This window comes from Thunnus maccoyii, chromosome 3, assembly GCF_910596095.1.
Source record: "Thunnus maccoyii chromosome 3, fThuMac1.1, whole genome shotgun sequence".
Lineage (NCBI taxonomy): Eukaryota > Metazoa > Chordata > Actinopteri > Scombriformes > Scombridae > Thunnus > Thunnus maccoyii.
The window spans coordinates 4,706,083-4,729,981 of record NC_056535.1 but is presented as its reverse complement, the minus strand read 5'-3'; the positions used below and the strand labels follow the sequence as shown (position 1 = coordinate 4,729,981).

Below are 23,899 nucleotides of genomic sequence, written 5' to 3'. Positions count from 1 at the left end.
CTCTGAGTCATATGCACTCAAACAGCAACAAGCTGAGAGTCCAGACTAGATGACAAAATAATTTGTCATTGCTCATTTTCCAATCTGCTACCTCTATGGTTGAGGTTCAGTTGAGTTTGAGCGACTAAAAGTACTTGTTAAAGGTATAGAAAAACTGTGATCATGCTTAAAAGAAAGCAGTGTTGACTGTTGGTAGGATCTGAACGTTGGTGTCTCAGATCTCCTGTACAGCCTGGCCACTGCACTGGCAACAACACACAGCACCACTTTTGCAGAACTTTTAACATGTGTGGAAACATTTCCTGCACTTTTTACAAGTTTAAAAGAGGGAAGGGGGGAATTCCTTGCTATTTCTATTTCCCACAAGACTGTTAGGGCCTTACTATAGATAAACTACCTAAGGTTTAGCTGTAAAAAATATCCTCTAACCTCTGCTGAGAGGTGTCTTTAAATCTTTAAACGCAATAAAGCGCACCCTTGCTCAATTTCAGTTTAATTCAGCTTTTGTTGCTACAGCCTTACTTGGCCTGGTATGACTAGTAGCTTATGGTGACTAATGTTAGCTCACGTTAGCAAACTTTAGCTAGATTTTATTATGTAACTGTCATTACTGAATATTTGCTTACTTTATTTAACACAACTTTAACTAAAACATTTTAACCAGATGTAAACACACCCTTCAGTCACCAGCAGACAGGCTTCTTTGTGTCCTGCTTGTGACTCACTCAAGAGAATCTTGGGAAATTAAGGTAAAGTCACTGTGCCTATATTGTAGTTACCAGCTGTGGCCACAGTTGCTGCTGTTCAGCAAAAGTTATAGTCTTGCTGCCAAAGATTATGTCATCTATTGGCGATTACATAAAAGAAAAGCCTATAATATGTGATTCCTAACAGTGTATTTGTAATATTTGTGAACTTGTAAATGTAAAGTAGTAAATGACAGTGTAAGGGTTTATGCTCAATCAGAACTAGTTTGTATGATAAGTTGTCTGAGCACGCAAGAAATAAAACGTGTTTATGCTTCCAAAAGGGACAATATAGACCGTCCAGGGGTACATGGTGCACATTTTCTGACAGTCTCACAGTGTTGCACTCAGTAGTTGTTCACATGAAAAGTGGCATAAATTGAATTAAACTAAAATAGAAAAAAAGACAGCTACAGAGAGAAGTTCAAACCCCTGCTCCTCTCTCACCTCTGCAGTGTTGGATGTGAATGTCGAATTGTCAGTTTTGGAGAGTAACAGAAATGGCTGGAACTCCTGACTATTCAGCCTGAAATCTATGAAAATGGTTTTGCTCCTCCACTGTTACTGTATCAAAGTCATTTGCTCTCCAGGCCTGACCACTTCTCCCCAACACCTTCCCTTAGAGATTTTGTGGCCATATAACCATGAAATGCTACTTCTGCCTTTGCTTCTGAGAGACAACAGTCAAAAGAGGTCCCTCTCAGGTAAACCTAAACATGGGTTGTTTTAGGTACTCGAACAAAAGCCTGATGCTGTCATTTTTCTGGTGAGGACAGTCTTGAATTCATAAGGCGCACAGCAGGAGAGATTTGCAATCTGATTGTGACACGTAAGCTAGATGCTCAGGTGAGTCCCAAACAGACTGTGATGCAGGCTGATGGATCTCTCCTGTTTCCATAAGGAAATAATGTGTTTTACACCCAGTGATCTGTCCATATATCACAGGCCTGATGTAATTAATATGTGGACGGCGGTGGGGGGAAGCACATAACTCATCTCTCATCTGATGAAAATCCAAAATGCACACACAACACAAACAGATGCGTGCACACACACACACACACTCCATCTAACCAAGTTATCTATGTGAGGATGATATTAATGCCTGGAATATGTGAGGCATTAGTCTAAAGGGAACGGAAGCGTTTATAATGTCTAACTTATACACACAGATAGGGAGAAAGAAAAAGGGAGGAGAAGGTGAATAAATCAAATGGAGGGTATTTTGGCAAAAGGTTTGTAAAAGTCTGTTTCAATGTCTTGCATCAGTGCCTAGCCTGTGAGTTACCTCCTACTGAACCACAGCATTTAGTGTAAAAAAAAAGAAAAAAAAGAAAGAGTGTTAAAAACACCCTCTCCTTGTTTAGAGGACAGGACTCCGTGTGGTAAATGAAGCCTAAAAACTACCTTTGCCTGTCCTGACCTCTTGACTCTTACAGTGTACCATCACTGTTTTACAGCAAATTCATCATTACTCCGAGACACATCCAGAGCACAGGACAAGATGTTACGAGTATGTCTAGATCCTTTATTTATAAAAAAAAAAGTCTTACAGTCAAAATAATTCACAAAGGTTGCCTGCTAAAGAGGGAGAAACTGTAATTTAGCATTTACAGCACAATCTCCCAGACTGCCAAGCCATTGTGCCACCTGCAAGTAATTTATTTTATTACCACTTGTAAAAATGTGTTTTATTTCCCTTCTTTATCTATTCTCTTTTAGCACAGCCAGCTCTGTGTTTTATCACAGTGTGAATGGCTAACACGACTAATCAGGGCAGTCATACGTATGTGAGGAAGGTCTTGTAAAAATACAGAGAGCAAACTCGATAGAAGAAGATAAATCATTTCAAGGTTGATTCTGGGAAGTTGCCAGAAAAACTGAGAAAAAAACAACAGCTAACTGAATTAAATAATTATCATTTAAACTGCAAGAGTCAAACCTGAAAAGAAAAAGAAGACTAAACTTGTAGACAACCCTTCCGGTGATGTTTAATGGAACGATCCAGTAGCGTCTAACCCACAAAAAGAGCCAAAGCAGGGAGTCCAAATATTCCTTTTTTCTCTCTCTCTCTGTACTGTCATCTTCTGTCTTTTATACTCGGCCCTTTTAAATGCATGAAGCTAAATTCATTCATCTACTCACACTCATACTGGATTAACAACAAAGCTTGTGTATCCCTGCGAGGCCTTGGAGCTGAGACAGTGTTGGTGACGCCGGAGCAACAGCTTTCGGTTGTGATGACAGAGGAGGAAAAAGCTCGAGTTAGCTCTGCAATGCAACTTTCTCCACTCTGACATGTCATCCTTCAGGGAAAACAAACACGTTAATACAGCAGCATGTCATCACATCAAGTGTTAGAATTTATGCTTTGATACTGAGTCACGCACCTCAGTTCCTGTTGTTTTTATGCTATTTTTAACCTCAGACTGCTTTATTTTAGTTGTTGCTAATAACACTGAGAGTCACTGCGTCGTGTCGCGGTGTCGCTGCATGGACAGCTGGTGGCTGCGTGACGGCGCTCATTCAGGCGGACGGCATCAGGACTTTACTGTGACTGGGCTTCACACACACACACACACACACACACACACACACACACACTGATACGCAGTCAAGAACATGTAAGCAAAAAGTCATACACATGCATGTGGACACCAAAAAGAAGACTACATCAAGACTTATTACTCACTCATTAATCACAATCATCATCTATTACTGCTGGCTCAGTGCTCCATGCTAATGTAATATGACACAAAAGAGACTAGTTGTTTTCTTAGCAGGTGGAGCTGGAGAGGGCTGGAAGGTTGGGAGCTGTTAGATATCAATTCACAATGGATGAATATGTAGATACTCTTGTGAAGCAGCTAAAAAGGAGAGAGGCTGCATGGTCTTCTAAATTTGTTATTTCAGTAATAGAGGCAATTTAGAAATTTTAAACTGCATCTGGATCCGCATAAAAATACATATAGTGATAGGCAATTGTGGAATATATGTATCGAAGTTTGCAGTAAGAAAACAGTGTAAATGATCCTTAGCCTGTGACCTAATTTAAACACAATTTCTTTTCTCATTTCATATCTGTTTACAGGTTTTTGAAATACCCTGCTAACAATCTGACAAATGGGTCTGAAAACATAACAGAGCCATATAATAACAGCTTCTGACAAACGGTTTTTTTTGCTAAAGGATTAGCTTTCCCTCTTTGATCTGCCATTCTTGTAGTATTAATATGCTACACTGTTAGCATAGAGCAGCAGTGCTAATGACCATACATACAGAAATGATTGTATTGCCACTGTTCTCAGTGCTGGTTATTAATAACACTTTACATGTAATAAATGGTACATAACACACTAACGTAGGTGTAAACAGATGTAAGTGTTTATTAATGTATTTGCCTGTAACTCCTGCTGTGGGCAGCAATGAATGGATGGTGGTATTTACACAGAAAATGAATGACAATATAAAACACAGTTGTAATTATAGAAAACATGTCTTCATAGAAGAAATGATCATATTTGACAAATACTGTACCTTAATAAACATGTAAAAATGACTCCATATCTGCATTATATTGTGTTATAAACCATTTATTTAAATTTTATATACTGCTTATAAATGTTGAATAGAGGGACTTAAAGTAAAGTGTTACCAGTTGAATGATGGTGATACAGCCAGTGTTACTTACGGTCAACAAATTCCATAAAAAGGGTTAGTCGGTCTCTCAATAGTCTCTGCCTTTTGTACCCTGTCTGTGGAATCAAAGCCTATTCATTCCTAATGAATGGGTCACAATAGCCTACAGTTCATTTGCTATAAAGGCACAGTAATTTCACAAAACAGCTGACCACTGTAGTTATTAGCAACTGTTAGTTAAACAGCAGGAAATGCTTTTGTTGGGGACTGTTTTTAGCTGCAGATCAATACACATTTAATGTTCTAGTGAATATTTACCACAGCAGAATGGTGTATGTGGGATTGACTCATTGACCATAATACAGACCAGACATTTGGACGTCTCAATGTTTTAGTTTTTTATGTCATGTTAGCGAGCTTGTTGCAATAATAATATGAATACAGCATATGGAGATTGAGTAGCTAAGTAGGCGATGACAGACTGGTTACCTCACCTATGGATGACTTACTGCAGTTTCTTGCCAAATCATATCATTTCCTTGAGACCTGGAATCAAATGTTTTGTGGCCCGTTACCAGTCACAGGCCTGGGGTTGGGAACCCCCAGCTTTAACTAGCATGACTAGTGTACTAATGATTTTTCATGAAACAGAGTCATGACCACCTCATGTAGTATAGTATGTGTCCCACTTTATCATGTTATCTACCAATGGATACAACGTCTTCTCTCACTTTAAGCACACACACTCCAGAGCAGAAATAGTAACATGACCGTGGCACGTAAGTTGCACTGACTGACAGTAATTATCACCATTCATCATTAAGCATAAGCCAGGGATGATAAGAGCTCTTTATGTAAAATGTCAGCTCACTGAAATGATGAAAATGATTAAAGGGCATCAGTGTGAAATAGAGACATACTGTACATGCTGCACAAGGGCTGAAACAAGCTGACAGCGCGGGGGCCTGCGGGTGGAGCAGCCAGCGAGGGAGAAAATAAATAAAGAATAAAAGTAATTTTATTTATTAAAAAGGAAGGCAGAGTGAGAAGCGGGCTGGTATAGAAACATAACAAAGATCTCTAGGCTGCAAGTCAAGTCCGTATTGATAAAATATCGCTGTCATCTTGACTCTCCTATTCTCTCTGCTCTATCTCGCTGCCTTTCTGTTGAGCGTGGCTAACCTCTGCGTGAACTCTCTCTATCATAAATCAATAGGTTGGGGCATACTTTGTTAGCTTCTGCACAGGCAGGCCATGCTAAAAGTCAGCGGCTGTGTTTTGTTCAGCAGGTGTTGCAGACAACGTCAACCCAGATCTCTGTGCACGCTATCGGCTGCAGAAATCACACTCTGTCATCTGCTTTCAGACTCTCTTCTTCTTGTTTGCAACACCCCTCTTCTTTCTCACCACCCCCCCCCCCCCCCCCTTCTTTCCTCACCTCTCCTCTTTACCTGCTCTATAAATAGCTCCACATGCTTCTCCTCCGCTACGTCTATACCCCTCTGGATGTTTTCCCTGGGGGAGCCAGGCAGGCCTGGGCAGCAGTATAGCCTGCTATTCACTCCTCTCCCCTGGGAAAGGATGAGCCTCGCTGGCCCTAAGCATCCTCCACCCTCCATCATGCAGCAAACACGATGCCTTGCAGGGATATACAAAGCAGGGTCCCGTGCTCCAGCCTGGGAGCACCTGCTAAAATAAGATATGAGGGATTGTGCAGGGGTGCGCTGGCCAGTGTAAAGCAAATCATGTAGTTGCCACTCCAGCAGAGGAGCAGCCACTCCACTGCCCTCTCTCTGTGACCCAATCTTGTGATTTTGGAAAGGAGTAAACTGGGGCGTGTTTACAGGATAATCTGCTGGGGTTTTTTTTGTTTTTTGGGGGGGGGGGTTTGTGGTAGAAAAAGCGCTGTCTCTAGTGCATTTTGTGCTGATATTATAGAAAAAGTTGCATGCTGCACACTTCCATGCTTCATTTCCATAACAGTTTCAGATATCTGGCGGTAATGATGATATGTGCTGTTGTGTTTCTAGTGTAAAAATACTTGTAGCTTACAGTGGCAGCAGATCCGTGTATGCATGTTGGATTCCTGTGTATTTTGTTCAGCCATTTACAGCGTCTGTGATGTGGAGCGATAAGACAGTCGGCAGCCTTTTAAGTGCGAGTTCCCGCCTCGCTATTGTGATTGAAAAAAGATTTCATGTCAGGACTGCTTATCAGTCAATTAGAGACACATGCATATCCACAAATACTCTGCAGGTGCTGCACGTGCAACAAACGCACCGAACACACACCACAACTAGAGATAAATCTGCATGTCACATCTCCTAATTAAATCATGAATTATATAACAACAATAAAGACAATATGCCGTCTTCATCATAAGATTCTTCCCATGTTAGTAACAATACATCAACACAAAAATATTAGAATTCCGTACTATGCTCGTCGTCTCCTATACTATTGATTCTGTAAAATCAACAAATCAAAAATGCATGAGCCAGGTAACGATTTCATCAAAAAACTATCAAGCATGTTACGGTGTCCTATTACTCTGGGATAAAGCTAGAAACAGTTTAGTACACCTAAATCAAGTCAGTCCCTGTTCCCTGTCTGCTGGAGTCCCCTGAGGGCCGGCTGTGCAGCATGGTGCCCATCTGCAGCCTGCACAGTCCTGGAGGGTGTCTGCGGTCACAACGTACTGGACAGATTGTTCGCTGTCTTCTTTACTTATATTTTCATAAATTAAAAGACGTGATTTGTTTGGCGTATTAAACTATTTCTGGAATTATTCCAAAGCAAATGCACAAATCACTTTTTGAAAAAAAAAACGGTGGTGTTTTTGATTTGCTCATTTACAGATTTCGCCGGGTCAATCACACACGGTGAAGTGTTTCATTACGAAATGTGTTTTCTAGCTGATTGTGCATATTTTCACATTTTCCTGATAATGAACATCTGTGGTTCACATGTGTTCAGACATGTCCTTCATATGACAGCAGTACAGTATGCGGGTATTTTTCCTGTTTTCTTCAGTAGAAGTAGCGCAATAAAATAGCAACATAACAATATAACAATGTCAATGTTACAAGTAAAAGTCCTTCATCCAAAGTAAAAGTACAGATTATTACAGTCAAAATGTACTCAAAGTTTAAAGTACACTGTATTATCATATATAACATGATTTGATTGTTAATACTGGTGCATCAGTGTGTTAGCAGCATTTTACTGTTGAGGCTGCTTGAAGTGAAGTCTGAACTACTTACAGTTTTAGTTCAGTGATTTTCAAACTAAGAGTCAGTCCCCTCCAAAGGGTCAGAAGGATAAATCTGAAGGGTCATGAGATAATTAATGAGGGGGGAAAGAAGAAAAAAAAAAAAAGTCTGTATTTATGTTTTGGGCTTCTCTCCACTCTTGTAAAATTTGTTACTTTCCTGCACTGGTCAAAACATGTTCTCAACTTTTGAGATCCAGACTATTGAAAATGAAGCAGGGCCCTTGTACCAATGAGACCATTTTCAGTCCACCTTTGCAATTTTTATGGCAAAAAACCCCCAAAAAAACGCTGATTTCAAAAAATGGACTGGTATGCCAGTGGGTTTGCTCTGTTCTCTTTTTAGAAAGTTTTCTTTTTCAGCACATTTTTTCGAGACACACTTTTGCTGCAAAAATGAATAATCGCCAAACACTAAAAATGTATGTTTTTATCAAGGACAGTGGTGATCTGTTATAATGTTTGTGAATGTGTGTGTGTGTGTGTGTGTGTACCACTGCCTGGTTACTGTTGTTGTTGGCAGTTATAGGCTCTGTTTACCACTTTAAACCTCTAAAATGTCATTCCTCGCACTCACAAAACAAACAGACAGTTGACAGGAGAAGATGAAAAGTTGAAAACAAAGTGTTTTTTAGGGGGGTGTCATAATAAACCTCTCGGCTGTCTTCTCCCTCCATCCGTCTGTACTGCTTTCTCTGCACCAAGGACAAAATGCTTACACCACAATGGAGACACACGGAGAAAAGAAGGGCCTCTGGGGAGAAGAACTTCAGGGAGAGTTTGGAAAAAGATGAGACGAGGAGGAAGAAGAGGAAGAGGAGGAGGAGGAGGAGGAGGAGGAGAGAAGAAGGTTAGTGTAGGTGTAGAGGTAACGAGATGAAGCTTTAATGATCCCTGTGGGGAAAATAGGCCACTGCTGCAACAAATACTAAGAGGACAGAAGAAAGAAAGAGAGAGAGAAATAGTGTCAGCAGTAGCAAGCTTGAAAAGATATTACCAGGCGGAGTATATATGGAAAGGTATGGACTGCAACAATGGTAACTGAGACGTATAAAGTCAGCTTATGTTCTGTTTAGGAATATACCTAAAGCATGAAAATGTGCAGTGTCTTGACAAATCATGACAAATCATTGGGAAAAAAATAGGATATAAGGGAGAAAAAAGGTGAGATTAAAGTAAACAAACACATAAAAATCCATTAACAAGGAATTACAAATGTTAATACATATATTAAATATTCTGCTGCTTCTAAAGAAGAGAGACTGACTGGTTGTGCTACTACATCTCTGGCTCCAGTGTTACATGCTAACTCTCCATAGCATACACTGCTAGGAGTGGGTTTCCTCCAAGTGCTCTGGTCTACTTTGACGGTCCAAAGACATGCAGCTCAGTTGAGTTGGAGACTCTTAATTGGTGTGGTGGTTGGTGTGAATATGAGCGTGAATGTGTTTGGCTGTTTACCTTTTCCCAGTGCATGCTGGGATAGGCCCCAGCCCCTTACGACCCTGAGCAGGATAAGCAGGTATAGATAATGGATGGATGGATCCTGATATTATACAAAGTAAGATGAGTGGCCTTTTAGTTATTTTAATAATGTTGCAGATGTGTTATTTACATGTACACTATTTGAATTTAAAACAAAGGCATCATTATTATGACTAATTAGCTGATGAATCCAGGCAGTAGGTCTATATCATGTTCGTATTCATTACAGACCTGATCATTCACCTATCTTTAGCATCCAAAGTGTATTGATAGTTTCTTCTTTCTCACTGATGGGATAAGGCCAGTGTCTATGTCACTTAGCATAGTGTTAGCTAAATTGTTAGCATAGTACCATACCAACAATGCACTGATCATTTCATTTTCAGATATCAAGCACTGATCCAATACCTTTTTTTTTCTCAAATTTAAAATCTGTGTACCACGCTGCTTAGCGCTCATTGTGATTATTTTTGAAGAGGCCAGGGATTCCTCTGGTGTTACATGAAGTTGTTGATAACTATTGTCTGTGTTGCTGTGGCCTGAAATATCTTATTCCTCTGTGCCATAGAGCTCCATTGTTCTCCGAAAACTATTAAAAACACATCAGTGAGCCACACTGTTGTTGTGACATACCCCTTCATTACCATGAACACACACACACACACACACACACACACACACATTGTAGTTTATTTTGACTCAATCCTACACACACTGTCCTGCTGCCAGAAATACTCACTATAGCACCAAATGTGGATTAATCCGCATCTGAAAATAGTCCCTTTTCCTCATGTTTGAGTAACATTTCCTACAGCATCCAGCTGTTTTAGGAAACTACTTTTTGAAAATGAAATCATATACTTAAAAAAATAAAAGATTTACATGTTTGGTGGGAACCAATGACTTTGGCTTGAGGAGGAGGAGGAGGAGGAGGAGGAGGAGGAGGAGGAGGAGGAGAGGAGCAGCACAAGTAGTTTGACATGATTGTTTGTAATTGATGACAGCAGCCAGAATGTCAGGCTTTTTTTTCTATAAAAACGATTAATTCCCTGTCTACACTCTCAACCAAGTGTAACGAGCTGCCTGCATACAATGTCAAGGACTCTGTCACCACATCACTTTAAACTCCTAATATAAGCACTTCATTGTCTTTTCTTCTTGTTTAACTTGGTTAGTACCATGGACTCCATGTCTTGTGATAATGATCATGTTATAACTGATCAGCCATTTTGCTTTACATCATTTTCTGTCGCCAACAGGCATAAACTCTCGAAACAGCCGGTTCCAAGAAAATCTGCACGTCTGTAACCTGCATCGATGCTTCTATCGATCGTCTCCTCCTGCGATAAACAAGAGAATGTTATTAGAACACACAAAGTTTGACTTGATGGTGTTTTGTTGTTCTGAGTTTAGTGATGTGTGTGACTCATCACCTGATGAGAAAGGAAAATCTGTGACAGTGGGGAGCAGCAGTGAAGTTAACACTTAAGGGAGGAGCGACACTTAATGCACCGATTGTGTTACTTTCATGACGAGGTTAGTTTTAAAAAATGTTAGAAAACATTTTTAAATGAGAGTACAGGATTCATTTGACTTTTGCTACATGACACTGTACTTTAACCTTTGTAATACAGCATTTGTAAGCAGTATATAAACACTTAATGGTTTATATCTATACACTATAATGTGCTTGTAGTAGATATTAGGTCACATTAGGTACATTGATACAACAGTTATTCAATATGCAATCATTCACAAATTGATTTAAAACTGTTAATAAATGTGCTCATAAACAGCTGAGCTTCATTCTTGACCTTGGAAATAGAAATCTGATGAAAAGTTTAACTCAAGGTCCACTTACTAAATTTTACTTTCAGCAACACCTCATGGCCTTGAAGTTTGATCAGTTGTCATGGAGAGTGAGAATGCATTTATAAATACACGAATACTTCATTAATAACTAAAATAAAATATATATTGTATTGTCAGTCAGTCATTATCTGATCACTAGTTATTGATACTTCACAGGAAGAGTTGAAATTATTGACAAATACATGAATAAACATTTAAAAATGTCCTTTTATCTACAGTTATAAACCATTTATTAATCACTTATTTATGGCTTATAAATATCCGATAGGTAGTTTAAAAAAAGTGTTTCTAGTTTTCTGCAATGAGAGAAACGTGTTCAGTTAATTAGGTTTACAGCAAAAATAAACAGTATGTAGAAATACTACATCCTGGTTATCATGATGTAGAAGTAAATTACACGGTATGGAAACAGGGCCAGCAACCAGGAGGAAGCTGGTATATTGTGCAGTGACATATGTCAGTTTGTGGGAAAGCAGCTGCTGCAACACTAATATGTTATGTATTGGGTGAGATCCCAGCTTGCAGTTTTGCTCCCATGTGTTGTGGTTTATTTGCAGTCCATTTGTCATCCAGAGAGCCACAAAACTTTGTTCCCTACTCTGTAAAAAAAAAAAAAAAAGGATTACTGGCTGAGTAAAGTTTGTAAAAGTCAGTTGAGAGATTGTTTTTTTTTTTTTTTTTTTTGGAAGCACTGTTTACATCTTTTTACAAACCAGACTTTTTAGGGAATCTGTTGCCACGGTGACAACTGCATCAGGAGAAATATATGAGAGGTTTTCAAGAAAAATAAAATGTATGCACAGATATACAAATTGTGGGGATAAATTGCAATATAGTACACATTACAATATTCTAATATAAGTTAACAAACAGGCTGGTGTCCAGGATGATGAGGATCCTCAAAAGCTGATTTCTAGATCAAAAAATAAACATGTGAATATTTCTGATAATATATTGAATGATAGGATGGCTGATTTTGACTTTTTTAGGCTAAATTTTTCTACCTTACCACAGACCAAAAACTAAGTGAATTATAGTAAAATAACTTTGCCCTTTTTATCACATACCTGGGAGTGTAGAGAACGGATTCAAACATGTACACTATAACATAAGGAGATAACATTTACAGAATTAAATGAAGTTTAACTGCTAATGAAGTTAAATGAATGAATGAATAAAAAGTGTAATTTTACATTTTTTAAATACTCAGAAAATTGTACAGAATTTAGTTGATGGCTTATCAAAAATTTCTTGGGAATTTTGACTCGTGAGCTCTGTATTTCTAAAATTCTGACTAAGGGCCCGGAATATGCTGTTTGCAAAGTCACAATATATTTATTTTCTTATTTGTAGATGCATGGCACCTTCTAGTAAGCGACAGCCTTGGTATCCAAAATAAAACTTTTTTTTCGTAGTAAATTTATCATGCAGCACAGTCGTGCCTGAGAAATCATGTCTTGCTTAGTTTATGGTTTTGATGTGGAAATGCTTGAAAAGAGCGGCTTCAAACAGCCGCCATGCTGTCGTACTCGAGTGTCCTTGTGTGCGGCAATAACGTGACCCACTACATTCATGCTCCTTTCCCCTCTATTTGCTCACAGGCAACAGATTGATATATTTTTCAATCAAAGGAATCAATGAACATCTTTAATTGTATTCCACCTTTCATTTCACATGTCTAATTTTGTTCTGCATACAAGCCATCACCAGTCATCATCAGGATTACTGTTGTAAAAGTGTTAGAAATAAATTTAAATCTGAGGAGGAGGTGGGTGGGGGGGGGGGGGGGTTCAAGTCATTTTGTATTGGTTTGTTGCCACCGTGAGCGAACAAAGGCCGAGAGTGTTGTTGTTTTTTTGTTTTTTTCTTTTTGAGAGGCAGTAATTTATGTGGACTTGCTCTCATAATTGGGGAGTGGGGAATTGGTGTTGGACTGCGGAGCAAATGCAAAACAAAACTAGAAAGGATAGAAGATGGCTGTCTCTGTGTGTGTGAGTGTGTCAGCATGCATGTGTGAAAATAAGAGAGAGAGAGAGGGAGTGAGAGGGGTTTTTGGTGTTTTGGTGGAGCTCCTCTCATCTCTGTGAAGGCTTTTATCGTCTCCTCTGGTCGCGGCGCTGATGAGGAGCTTTACAGGCGGCGAGAAGAGAGAGAAGAGAAGGAGAAGCTTGTTAGAGAAGGGAGGTGTTGATGAGATAATTACACAGCTGTCATAGTCCCTGTCTGGCCCAAGAGCTGTGCCATCAGTGTGTCTGTGTGTGTGTGTGTGTGTGTGTGTGTGTGTACCCATATGTGTCAGCTGTCTGTGTGTGTATGTATTTGTACATGTTTGCAAGGCTGTACTTCTGTTGAATGTGTGTTTCATTGTGTGTGTGTGTGTTATTCTCTTCCAGAAAATGGTACAATGCACATTTTTGATTGCTCTCGCATGTTGTCTGCTATCTCTGTGTATGTATGTATATATACAGCGCTGTGTGTGTGTGTGTGGTTAGACACTTGGTGTAGAATAATAGCTGCACTTTCTCCTTTGAAATGTATGGCCATGTCTTTTGGGGTGGAAATGAGGTTTTGAGCATCTATTCTGCTATTTCCTTCTTCTATAGTTCCCCCCACTGTGTGTGTGTGTGTGTGTGTGTGTGTGTGTATGTGTGGGGGTTTTTTTTTGTTGTTTTGTTTTGTCGTTGTCGGCTTTATGGAGTCACTGCAGGCGCTGCAGGCAAACTCCACTTCCTCCAAGACAGCCCATAATTCTTCCATGTTGACTTCAGACACATACACTCCCTCTTTCAGCCTGCCATGACCACTGCATGGGACAAAGAGAGTGTGTGTGTGTGTGTGTGTGTGTGTGTGTGTGTGTGTGTGTGTGTGTGCGTGTGCATGCGTGCGCGTCACTGCCTTTCGAAAGCGTTGGTGGGCCCGGCTGCTGATTTGATACATACTCGCAACATGAATGCCAGGCCGCAGGCGTCCACACACCAGCCAACCCACTGGCCAGATTGAGTCGCAGGGCGAGAGGGGAAAGTAATGGCGGAGGAAAGTTGACCACCGCCCTGGGAAATATGCGGCGTGTCTCTGAGCGAGCGAAAACAAGCTCTCAAGTCGGCGGACAGCTTTTTCATTTGGCGCTCTCCAAGATGAGGAGTGCGAGGGCGAGAGAGAGAAATTGGTGGAGGTGGTGTGGTGTGGGGGGTGGGGGGGGGGCGCGTGGAGTGGGGGCTGCTATTGGTGGTTTGTGTTTCAGTTATGAACAGAACGCTGTGAAACAGGAACAAACTCAATTTCAAGCCCGGAGTCCTTGAGGAGAAGCACTTGGTCCCCCCCCCCCCCCCCCCCCCAGCTGCCTCCACCGTCAAATGAAGACTTGACCTCTTCTCTGCTGCAGACTTTTTTTTTTTTAGTTGGAGCTCTGCCACTGAAGCACAGGACCCTCCGACCTCAGTCAGTACCCTGGAAAAACAAGCCTTGTTTCAATCCATCTGTCTACTGACTGTGGCTGTAATGACAAAACCTGAAAATTTAGGCTGAAGGAGTCACCAACACAAACAAAAACCCCTGGCCATGAGGGTGGAGGTGTGATGTAAGGAGAGAGAGAGAGAGAGAGAGAGAGAGAGAGAGAGAGAGAGAGAGAGAGAGAGAGAGAGAGAGAGAGAGAGAGAGAGAGAGAGAGAGAGAGAGAGAACTGAGCCTCAGATCTGTTTTCCTGCATGTAAGATGAGAAGAAGTGAGAAGGAGAAAAAAACAAAAACAAAGAGCTAATTACTGCCTGTCCTCTGTTTTATTCACACAGATCCTGTCACATAAAAGCAAAGTACCAGACATGCCACTAAACCTTATCGCTTGTATACGAGTCATAATTCAGACAGCTAGAGAAAATTAGATAAATGACTCCCACCACCTTCAAAGACAGAGGGATTTCTCATTTGAGTGGAAATTAAATTAATACCACTGGGAAAAGCTTGTGAATCTTCACAGGGTGTGCTGTGGTGATAATACATCGCCTCGTGTTTTCAGATTTGGGGGGGTTATGTTTGTCTTTTTTTTTTTTTTTTGTCCTTTAATAATAACAGTATAACAGAGCAAAATTCCCTCGGTGCGTTGAAGAATTATTAAATCCACTTGCGCCAGTACGCCGCTTTCATTATGTCACTTCGGTGGGCTGATGAAGAGCACTCAGAGGAGTGTAATTGGCGGCATCCATTTGTGACCTTGGCTAGAGCGTGAGGGGCCAGCGCACCATCAATACGAGACGATGGGACGTCGGCGCCCTGAGGGAGAGAAAGGCAGAGAGAAAGCTGGTAGAAGGGGGAGGGATGGATGGAGGGATGAGAGGATGGTGGCACTGCCATCTGTCTATGTGTTCTGACCCACTGCCCTCCTCAGCGGCCCAATGCCCAAATTAGGAGGAGTGACACACTAGCTAATTGCAACACGTGAGTGTTTGTGTGTGTTTGTGTGGGAAGCAACAGTCTTTGCACGGAGAAATTAGAAGATCATGAAGCTCCACTTAGCATGATTTTTATGGAAAAATACTCCCGTCTTATTAGTCTAAATCATGAAGTGGAGCTGCAGCAGACAAGAGTGCTCTATTCCCATTACCATGCTTTAGTATCAGCCCATTTGCCTCTATGAATTGTGGGTGTAGACACTACTTGACCCACAGGAAGTGACACATTGACACTTTACAGCAAATCACAAAACTCTCGCCGAAGCAGAAGCAACCGAGCACTGTTAAGTTGCACAGATTGCTAATCACCAGCATCTTGTGTGCAGTTTACTAGCATGTTACAACATTCTTGCTATTCAAGTTCATTATTTTCAGAATGACTGACCCTGTTTGGAGCCATCAAAGAGCCAGACTGCCTGGTATAGTTTTAATAAAGTGATTTTGCAGATCATTGAGTTTTTTTGGACATCATTTGTGTTACATTACTGTAGATCTTTTTTTAGGTTGAAGTTGAGCAGATCTATGCTGGGAGTTTGTAGTTTCCAAACTTTCAGCACTTAAAGCTCCATTCATTTTTTTTTATATCAGCAGAGAACTATCAGGCAGCTGTGCAGCTCTACGGTGCTTATTAGCCATGCTAAGTGGTGTGGCTCTATGGTGGTGTGGGTTATTCCAGACTGAAATAACTAATGGATGGACTGAAAGGAAATTTGGTACAGATAATAGTCCACAAAGGATGAATCTATGATGATCTCCTGACTTTTTATGAAGCTCCATTATCAGGATAAAATTTTAACCAGACTAATACTTTGGTTTATAACCAGATACCTTCAAAACAAATGACATTCCCATCAGCCTGATCTGTGTTACATATTTCTTGCTACTTAGAAAATCTTAGCATGCTAACACACCAAACTAAGATAGCATGCTGTGATAAGTACAAACAGATCAGCTGCGTGGCTATACACTCATAGTCATGTTGATTATTAGTCTATTTTAGATCATTGCTTTGGTTTTAATACAACACATCATGCGGTTCAGTCTCATCAAGCTCGTTTCCAGCAGCAGCAAGCGGCTGTTTTTAGCGGACAACTTCATACCGACATTTAGGCTAGCTAACGTAAGTAAGTTGAACCTCTAGAAGCAACAGAGCCAGACGTGTTTCTCACAAGTTGATAGAGATGAAAGCAGAGAGTGAATCAGGTGGACAGAAACACGACTCCAGTTGAAGGATAATGTTGCTTAGTGTCTGCTGTATGGATGCTGAACTTTACAAGCTAATATGTCAGATGTGATGAGTGTTTTTCCATTTGTTTTGGGGTTCCTCTACCCCTTGTGCTCAAAATGTAGCAGCTTTAAATGAAATGGAAAGGACTTTATTGACCAAACAGGTCCAACAGTTTGCTCACACAGTCCAGAGGTCTAATGAGGCAGAATGAAAAACACCTGTGTAAGTGTACCACAGATGCTTGAAATACTGATCGCTGTGGTGTCTTTATATTGCAGATGTAGGTGCTGCTGTTCTCTCTTCAGCCATGATACTTCCCTATCAACTTAAATAATATAATAATGATAATGATAATAAAATGTTGTTGTTTTCCTTTCTACCAGTGGTCAGAAACGTCCCCCAAACTGTGTATATGTAAAACATCTGATGTCAGATCTCTCTTGGACTTGATGCTTATTTTCAGTTTGCTACTTTTTCAAAGTAACCAGCTAGCAGCTCTAGATTATAGATGATCTGTCTGTGTTTATCTGAAGACTCATCAGTATGAATGAAAAGTATCCACACATGAACTTAGCCAGTTGAGGTGGAGAAGGCCAGGTTCACTTCTCGCTGCAAGGCAAAAACGTTGCATATTGTAGCTTTAACATGCAGGAGATACAGGAAGAGAACAAGTGTCAGACAGAAAGATGAAAGATGAGAGAAGTGTTTTGTTAAACTCATTCTAATGTGAGAAACATCACTTGGCTGCTTGACAAGCAGCCCTGAGGCAGAGCTGGGAGTGCTGAAGGGGAGACACACGCGCACACGCACACACACACATCTGCAAGATATGGACACTGCCACTGGGTGGAATTAGTAGTTCACTTAGTTCTTCGTCGGCTTTTTCCTCATCTGTACATCCCTCTTTCTTGTAATATCCTGTCACTCAGATCTGAAGGTGTGTCGAGACAGAATGTGAAACAAATTGTGAATGCATCAACATTGCACACAAAGTCAATGGAAAAGATGCGAGTGGGAGAGAACGGATGCACATTCGCTCTAGGCGGCACAAATTAAGCACAAGATGCTAAAATGCTTTTCCTGGGACTTGATGAATCTACCAGACAAATGTATAGCAACAAGAGGAAACATTAGAGAAACTGGAGAAAAATAATAAACAGAACTTTTGGTGAGTAATGTTATTGATATCAGTCAGAGGCTGAGCTGTCACACAAACTGGCACACTAGCAAAGTACAGTCAGCTGTGTTGGCTAGCTAACATTACAGCTAACGTCTGTACTGTCAGTAGCTACTGGCTGTTTGGGACGAATAAACATGGACTGTTCAAACATTTTAGCAAACGCAAGGAGAAAATTTGGTTTTCCATAAAACCTTCACTTCAATAAGTTCAGTCTAAGCTAATACCCAATACGCTAAGCTAATAAAGATAAATATTTGTCATTTTGTACTTTTGTCTGTTTAAGAAAATGAATCAGCATTCAGAAATGACTGAATAATACTGTAAGTGTAGGTGGTAGTGACATGTTTAATAATACAGTGAATATCAATTATGTCTGTCACCTGAGGAGAAGCTCAGCAAATTGAATTTGTAAAATGAATGAAAAGTAAGAAGAAACTGACATTTATTATTTTGAATAAGAGCTATGAGCTGCTGGGTGACAGTTATAATGGTGATTTGTCAAATTATTTCTGAATTTTTGGCAGGTATTACACACTGTACAAGTGTGCTTGTCTTTGCACACATGCTGGTGTTATGTTACTCATGTTATATATATTTTGTTTACAACTTGGGATGTATATACATTGAACAGTTGTTAAAGCAAAGAGAAAAGAAAAGGTGCAGTCTGTCCGGTGACATTCATATTTAATTCAACAGTTTATTGGATATTTTACAGTATTTTAACAGCCAGTCGATGCTGAGGTCCTGGACTGTTTCATCCCGCAAATTTAACAGTAAACTATTTGTGTCTTGTTCTGTTCTGAGCTTGGACGGCTGAGGTTCCAGCTCTGAGGGTGAACCAGGTGAAGGTGACATCACACACTGTGACACCCGGCTCAGAGTTGCTGTGACGACCGTCCCGCCTCATCAGTCACACCTGTCAGACAGGTGTATGTGTGTATGTGCTTGAGTCCGTCGGGTTCCAGTGCACACAGAGGATGGTGATGAAGGACAGGATGGATGGAGGGAGGATGAGAAAAACTATCATTTAAAGTTCATCACTTACACCTCTCTGTTGTTGTTCTTTCTCTGCAGTGAATCTACTGGACACGACGACGATCACAGGAGACTGGGGCTGGCTAACGTATCCGTCACATGGGGTAAGATTTAAGAATGTAACACACATACATGTCCACTAAGGAATATCCACCAAGAACAAGCTTTTCACATAATAGAAGTGCTGTAAACATACATATTTGAACAAATCCAACTCTTGATCCCAAAATGATCAATATCAAATCAATGTCAAGTCAGCATTGTATGTTTGCTGGGTAATCCTCATTGTCCTGTATCTCTGTGAAATCCCAACTGCACAAATTCTCACCACAAAGTGACACCTGTTGCAAAGGTATTCCTATTTTTATCCCCTGTCATCTGAAAGCATGTGATTTTCCAGTTAAGAGGGAGCCTGTGCTTATTAAATGGTATCCGGTTGTCACGGTGACACCAAAGGGCTAATTACATGTTCGTCTGTTGCAGCCAGACAACTACATGTAACGCTCACCTAATTCAAACATCGGGTCCAACATTTTCAACCCCCTCCGCATATCGGCAGCGAGGTGCAAATCACAGGAGGGGGGAGCCCAGCTGCCCCACATGGGAAGAGGAGGGGGTGGTGGAGGGAAAAGGGAGAGAGATGAAAGAGAACGAAGGAGGTGACAGTGAGGGCACGGCGTCGCTACATTAGCATATTGTAATGCCACATGATGATGCCTGGGGGTGATGAATTAGGACTCCAGCAGTGATTTTTATAGCAGTGAGATGCCACCGTATCCCTGACTCCCCTGGCTGTCAGTGAAGTGGTAGAAACATTTAACTCACCTCCGGCCCACACAACAGAAGGCGGTGTGATTGAACGGTGGCCAGGAGGAACAGATGGATTGTCTTTCAAGTCCAGAGAAAAGAGCTGGAAGAATTGGATTAGAGTTCTGGGGCGAAATGACTCCTTCTGTGTAAAATCAGCGTGAGAAGTGAGTCTCTTCTGCCTGACAGGTCCGTGTTATAACATCTAGATTACATAAACCCAGCCTGTAGTGTTTCATTTAATCGGTCCAATATGCCAGATATATTAATTCATAGCTATTCATTCCTAGACATTGTTTCACTATGAGCTCCTGCACTTGAAATGTTTGATTGAATGGATTCAGGAGCTCAGCTTTGTGTCAGCTTACATGAGGTATGAATCTTGTGCTGAATGGCAAGGATCTGAAGTTGTTTCTTGCGGTGCTAATTTAAAAGTGGCATACGTGTACAGGGATAAAAAACGACTAGACTGTTGTCTTTTGGAGTGCAGATGAAGGTTTATGTTAGCTTGCTAAATTAACTCTGAGGCTGTGTCCGAAATCACTCCCTCAACCACTACTCTTTACATAGTAGATGCTACTTAAGTTTCAGATGCTTATGAATAATCATCATTTAGCGTCATGTCTGACACGTGTAATGTGGATGTATTCAGAGACCTGGACAGCTTGTTCTAAGATGGCGGCCCTTTCCCCTCCGATAAAAGTTGCTCAACGGACACATTCCCTGAAGAATTTCAGGCTTCCTCAAATAATTTTAGAGCTCAATCCACCATTATAGGCTAATGGAGCATTAGACTGCTGAGTCCTACATTCCTTCACTAAAACAACGGACTGGTGAATTTTGAAACGTTTTACAGAATTTCTAATAGTCTTGTATTGGAATAGATCAAATCCAACCATACAAACATTAATTTCAGATTGTTTGTGATGCTTTGAAAAAACTATCAATTGTTCTGAGCATGGAAACAGAAGCACACATTAAATGAACTGTAATGTACAGGATCTGACTAAAGGAACCCAAAAAACACAGAAAAGCATTCATTCATATGGAAATATCACATTTTGTAAAAATGTTTCCTGTTTCCCTTTAAAATGACAATATTAGCATTAAGTAATTGAGGAGCTCAAGTCACCATTGTGATAGAGAGTTAGCTAAACAGCATTTTTCCATGTAATGACGATGCATTTTCTTTCTACCAATAAGGTGAAATCAATATTTGACACCTATATGTGAATGTGTCCAGTCATGCCCATTATGCAAAATCTAGGTCACAGAGGTTAGCAGTTAGGTCACAGGACAAAAAAACCCCTGACTTCTTTGTTTGTTACAGCGCCGACATAAAAATGGCATTTTGTTATGTATCTATAGGGTACAGTATATTATATCCTATGATGCATCATAGGATATAAAATATAAACAGATTTAACTTAAGTAATTCATTATATTAAATTCTCAAATGATGACTTTGAAAGTCATGTGAAGTGTTTTTTGAGTTTTGCTGTTGTTGTTTTCACTTGCCTTTTTAACCGTGTAATGATTTTGGTGTTTATGAGGCTATTACTGAGAAAAGGAATTGCAAAGCAAAAAAAGTGCTTTATGTAAAACATTAAGGATAGTTTAATGTAAGATTAAGAGCAATTTGGACTTGAGACAAAATGCAAACTACTAACCAAGCTGAAATCTGTATCAGCATGTCAGGTCAATAACTCTGGACAGTGTCTGCAAACTGCCTGATATCAGCAGCATTCCCATTTTGTCAGATACTCATACACATTTTACCAGAATATGTGTGGTGTAATGCAGTGTGACATATTCATTAAGGTTGTGCTAAAACACTAGTGAGACAAATAAGAATGTCAATGCTTCTGCCATGTTGAGATCAAATAGTCAGTGTACAGATTGCTGCACAACTAGCTCAACATTGTATTACTGCTCATACACAGATACTCACATTGTGACCACTGACAGTGACCATGTGTATTTTGACAGTCATTTATGTAGGTACATAGTGTTTGTAAAAAAAAAAAAAAAAAGAGCTCAGCTGTCTTAGTGTGAGTAGTAAGTCACAAGGTAAGTAGGTGAAGAGTGAGGGAGCTGCTGTCCTCCATGTGGGAGGTTTGATGTACTCGGAGCAGTAAGTGCCACTGTAGACTGGGTATGTTTTGAGCTTGATAATGATGCATTCAAACTGATTCCTCAGCAAAGCTATCAGAACAGCAGCAGCTGCGGGTCGGCTTCTGCTTTCAGGTTTTTCAGCCAGTCTGACTGGGAGCCAGAAAAGTACCAATGAACGCCAGTGTTAGCACTGCTAAAGACAACATTCTCAGTGCTTTTGCTCCAGGATAAACTACTGCAACTACAAGCAGCCATAAAGAACCTGAAAGTACCTGACATATAGGTGTTTATAATAAGTGATATGACAATGCAGAGGTAGGTTCAGTCTTTTTTAATACAATACTCACATATGTACATTGAAAAAGTTTGCTGCTGTAATCATTACTCTGCTCCATACTGGCAGTGGAGAGATACTGTTCTAGCCCAACTACACTGTAAAAGATGGCGGACAAAATCTGCAGAATTGTAAAGACTTGTCTACACAGGAGGCACTTCCGCTGTCTGTAACCTGTATAGAACTGCTACTAAGTAGTGGTGCGCACAACTCCAAATCTTAAGATTATATCGGGTGCGCAGTTGTGATAAAGACTAAATAAACAAAACAAAACAACAGCACTCACTAATCCATCTTCATGCCATCATCATCAGCGTAGAGAACAAAAGATATAACAATACAAATATAGATAATCAGGTGAGACCCAAAGTCCAATCAGTGACAAGACCATATAATTATACAATAGGATCCATGTGTGAAAACCCACATACAGCCTCCTCAAATGGAAGAAATGTGGCCTCGGTAATCAACATGAACGGCAACCGGTGTCATGAGCCTGAGAGAAACAACCTACGGGACTGGACGTCCCAGACAGGAGACACACATCAAGCAACAATGCAAAAATGTAACTTAAATGAGTAGTCATCAAGCGATCTATCACCAATCATTGTTATGTTAAACTGTTGGTTTTTTTAAATGGCGTTCAATGCACTTAACGTTACTCACTTCTCTGCTGAAAAGCGGCTTCATTGTGGCCGTCACCCTTGAAGCAAAAGCCTCTCACGGTGTGGTTTTTGATGAAGTGCTGCCTGGCAAATGCTCTCCCTCTGGCTGGGGACCTCCCAGCCGCACAGGCGGTGCTGAAGCCGAAGTGGTGGGCGGCAGCCGCTGTCACCTGCTGCCAGCGCCCCATCCATTGACTCTACCCGTCCTCCCAGCTAAACAGCCGTTGCTGAAGCCACAGCTGCCGGCGGCTAGGTTTAAAATAATTCCTTGAGTGCTAATATTGACTGAAAATGGCCCCGTTCACCAGTAACAGTGGATTCTCCGAAGTGAATCCCAGTTTTCTCAGATGAAAGTTTATAAAACTACCCGGTGTAAAAATAGTAACTATGAGTACTGCGCTCTAGTGTTTATATATTGGAGAGGGCGGGGTGTTGTGCTAGTAACCCATCTATGTCATACAGCCACCGTTTCAGACCCACCCAAAAAATCCTGAACACAGTTGGTGAAAAACAGTTTAACGCTCTTAACTCCACAATTCAGTTCTACATAGTTCACAGTCTTTTCACATGTTTTCAGCAATTTTCTTGACATGTATAATGTGTTTAAAAAGAAATCTCTCATTTTCCTTTAGACAGACTTTATTGTTGGCATGGCATGTGAAAATCAGAACTTGTTCTTACTGAGACACTATGAATAGTGTGACTAATATGCAAGGTGCTTTAGACAGAATGTTTATGTGTGCATGTGTGTGTGAGAACGAGAAAAACATTACTGAGACCTCATGGGCTCTTTGATAAATGGATGTTTTGACAGTTTCTAAATCTCACTCGCTCTCTTTAAAACACTCTCACACTCACACTCACACTCACTCTCACACTCATTCAGAACACATATAAGGTCATATTTTGCTATCCTGACAGTTTACAGTGTTATAAATGTGCCATGCTAGCAGCATCAGTTTTTCAGCTGCCCTCTGCTCCGGGCAGCAGCAGCAGCTCTTTGATGGTCTTAGGTCGAGAAAACACAACTGCAGTGGAAAGGAAAAGATTTCTGTCGTCTGATGATTATGTCACGCAA

General features: G+C 40.5%; 1 protein-coding gene across 2 annotated transcripts in view; it reads left to right on the top strand.

Moving 5' to 3' along the window:
* Positions 1 to 23,899, top strand: part of epha8 (eph receptor A8) — a 117,836-nt gene that overhangs the window by 10,914 nt on the left and 83,023 nt on the right. For both annotated transcript variants that reach the window (XM_042403951.1, XM_042403941.1), the window contains exon 2: positions 18,940 to 19,004. In XM_042403951.1, coding sequence (XP_042259885.1) covers positions 18,940 to 19,004 — 65 coding nt within the window. The remainder of the gene's footprint in view (positions 1 to 18,939; positions 19,005 to 23,899) is intronic.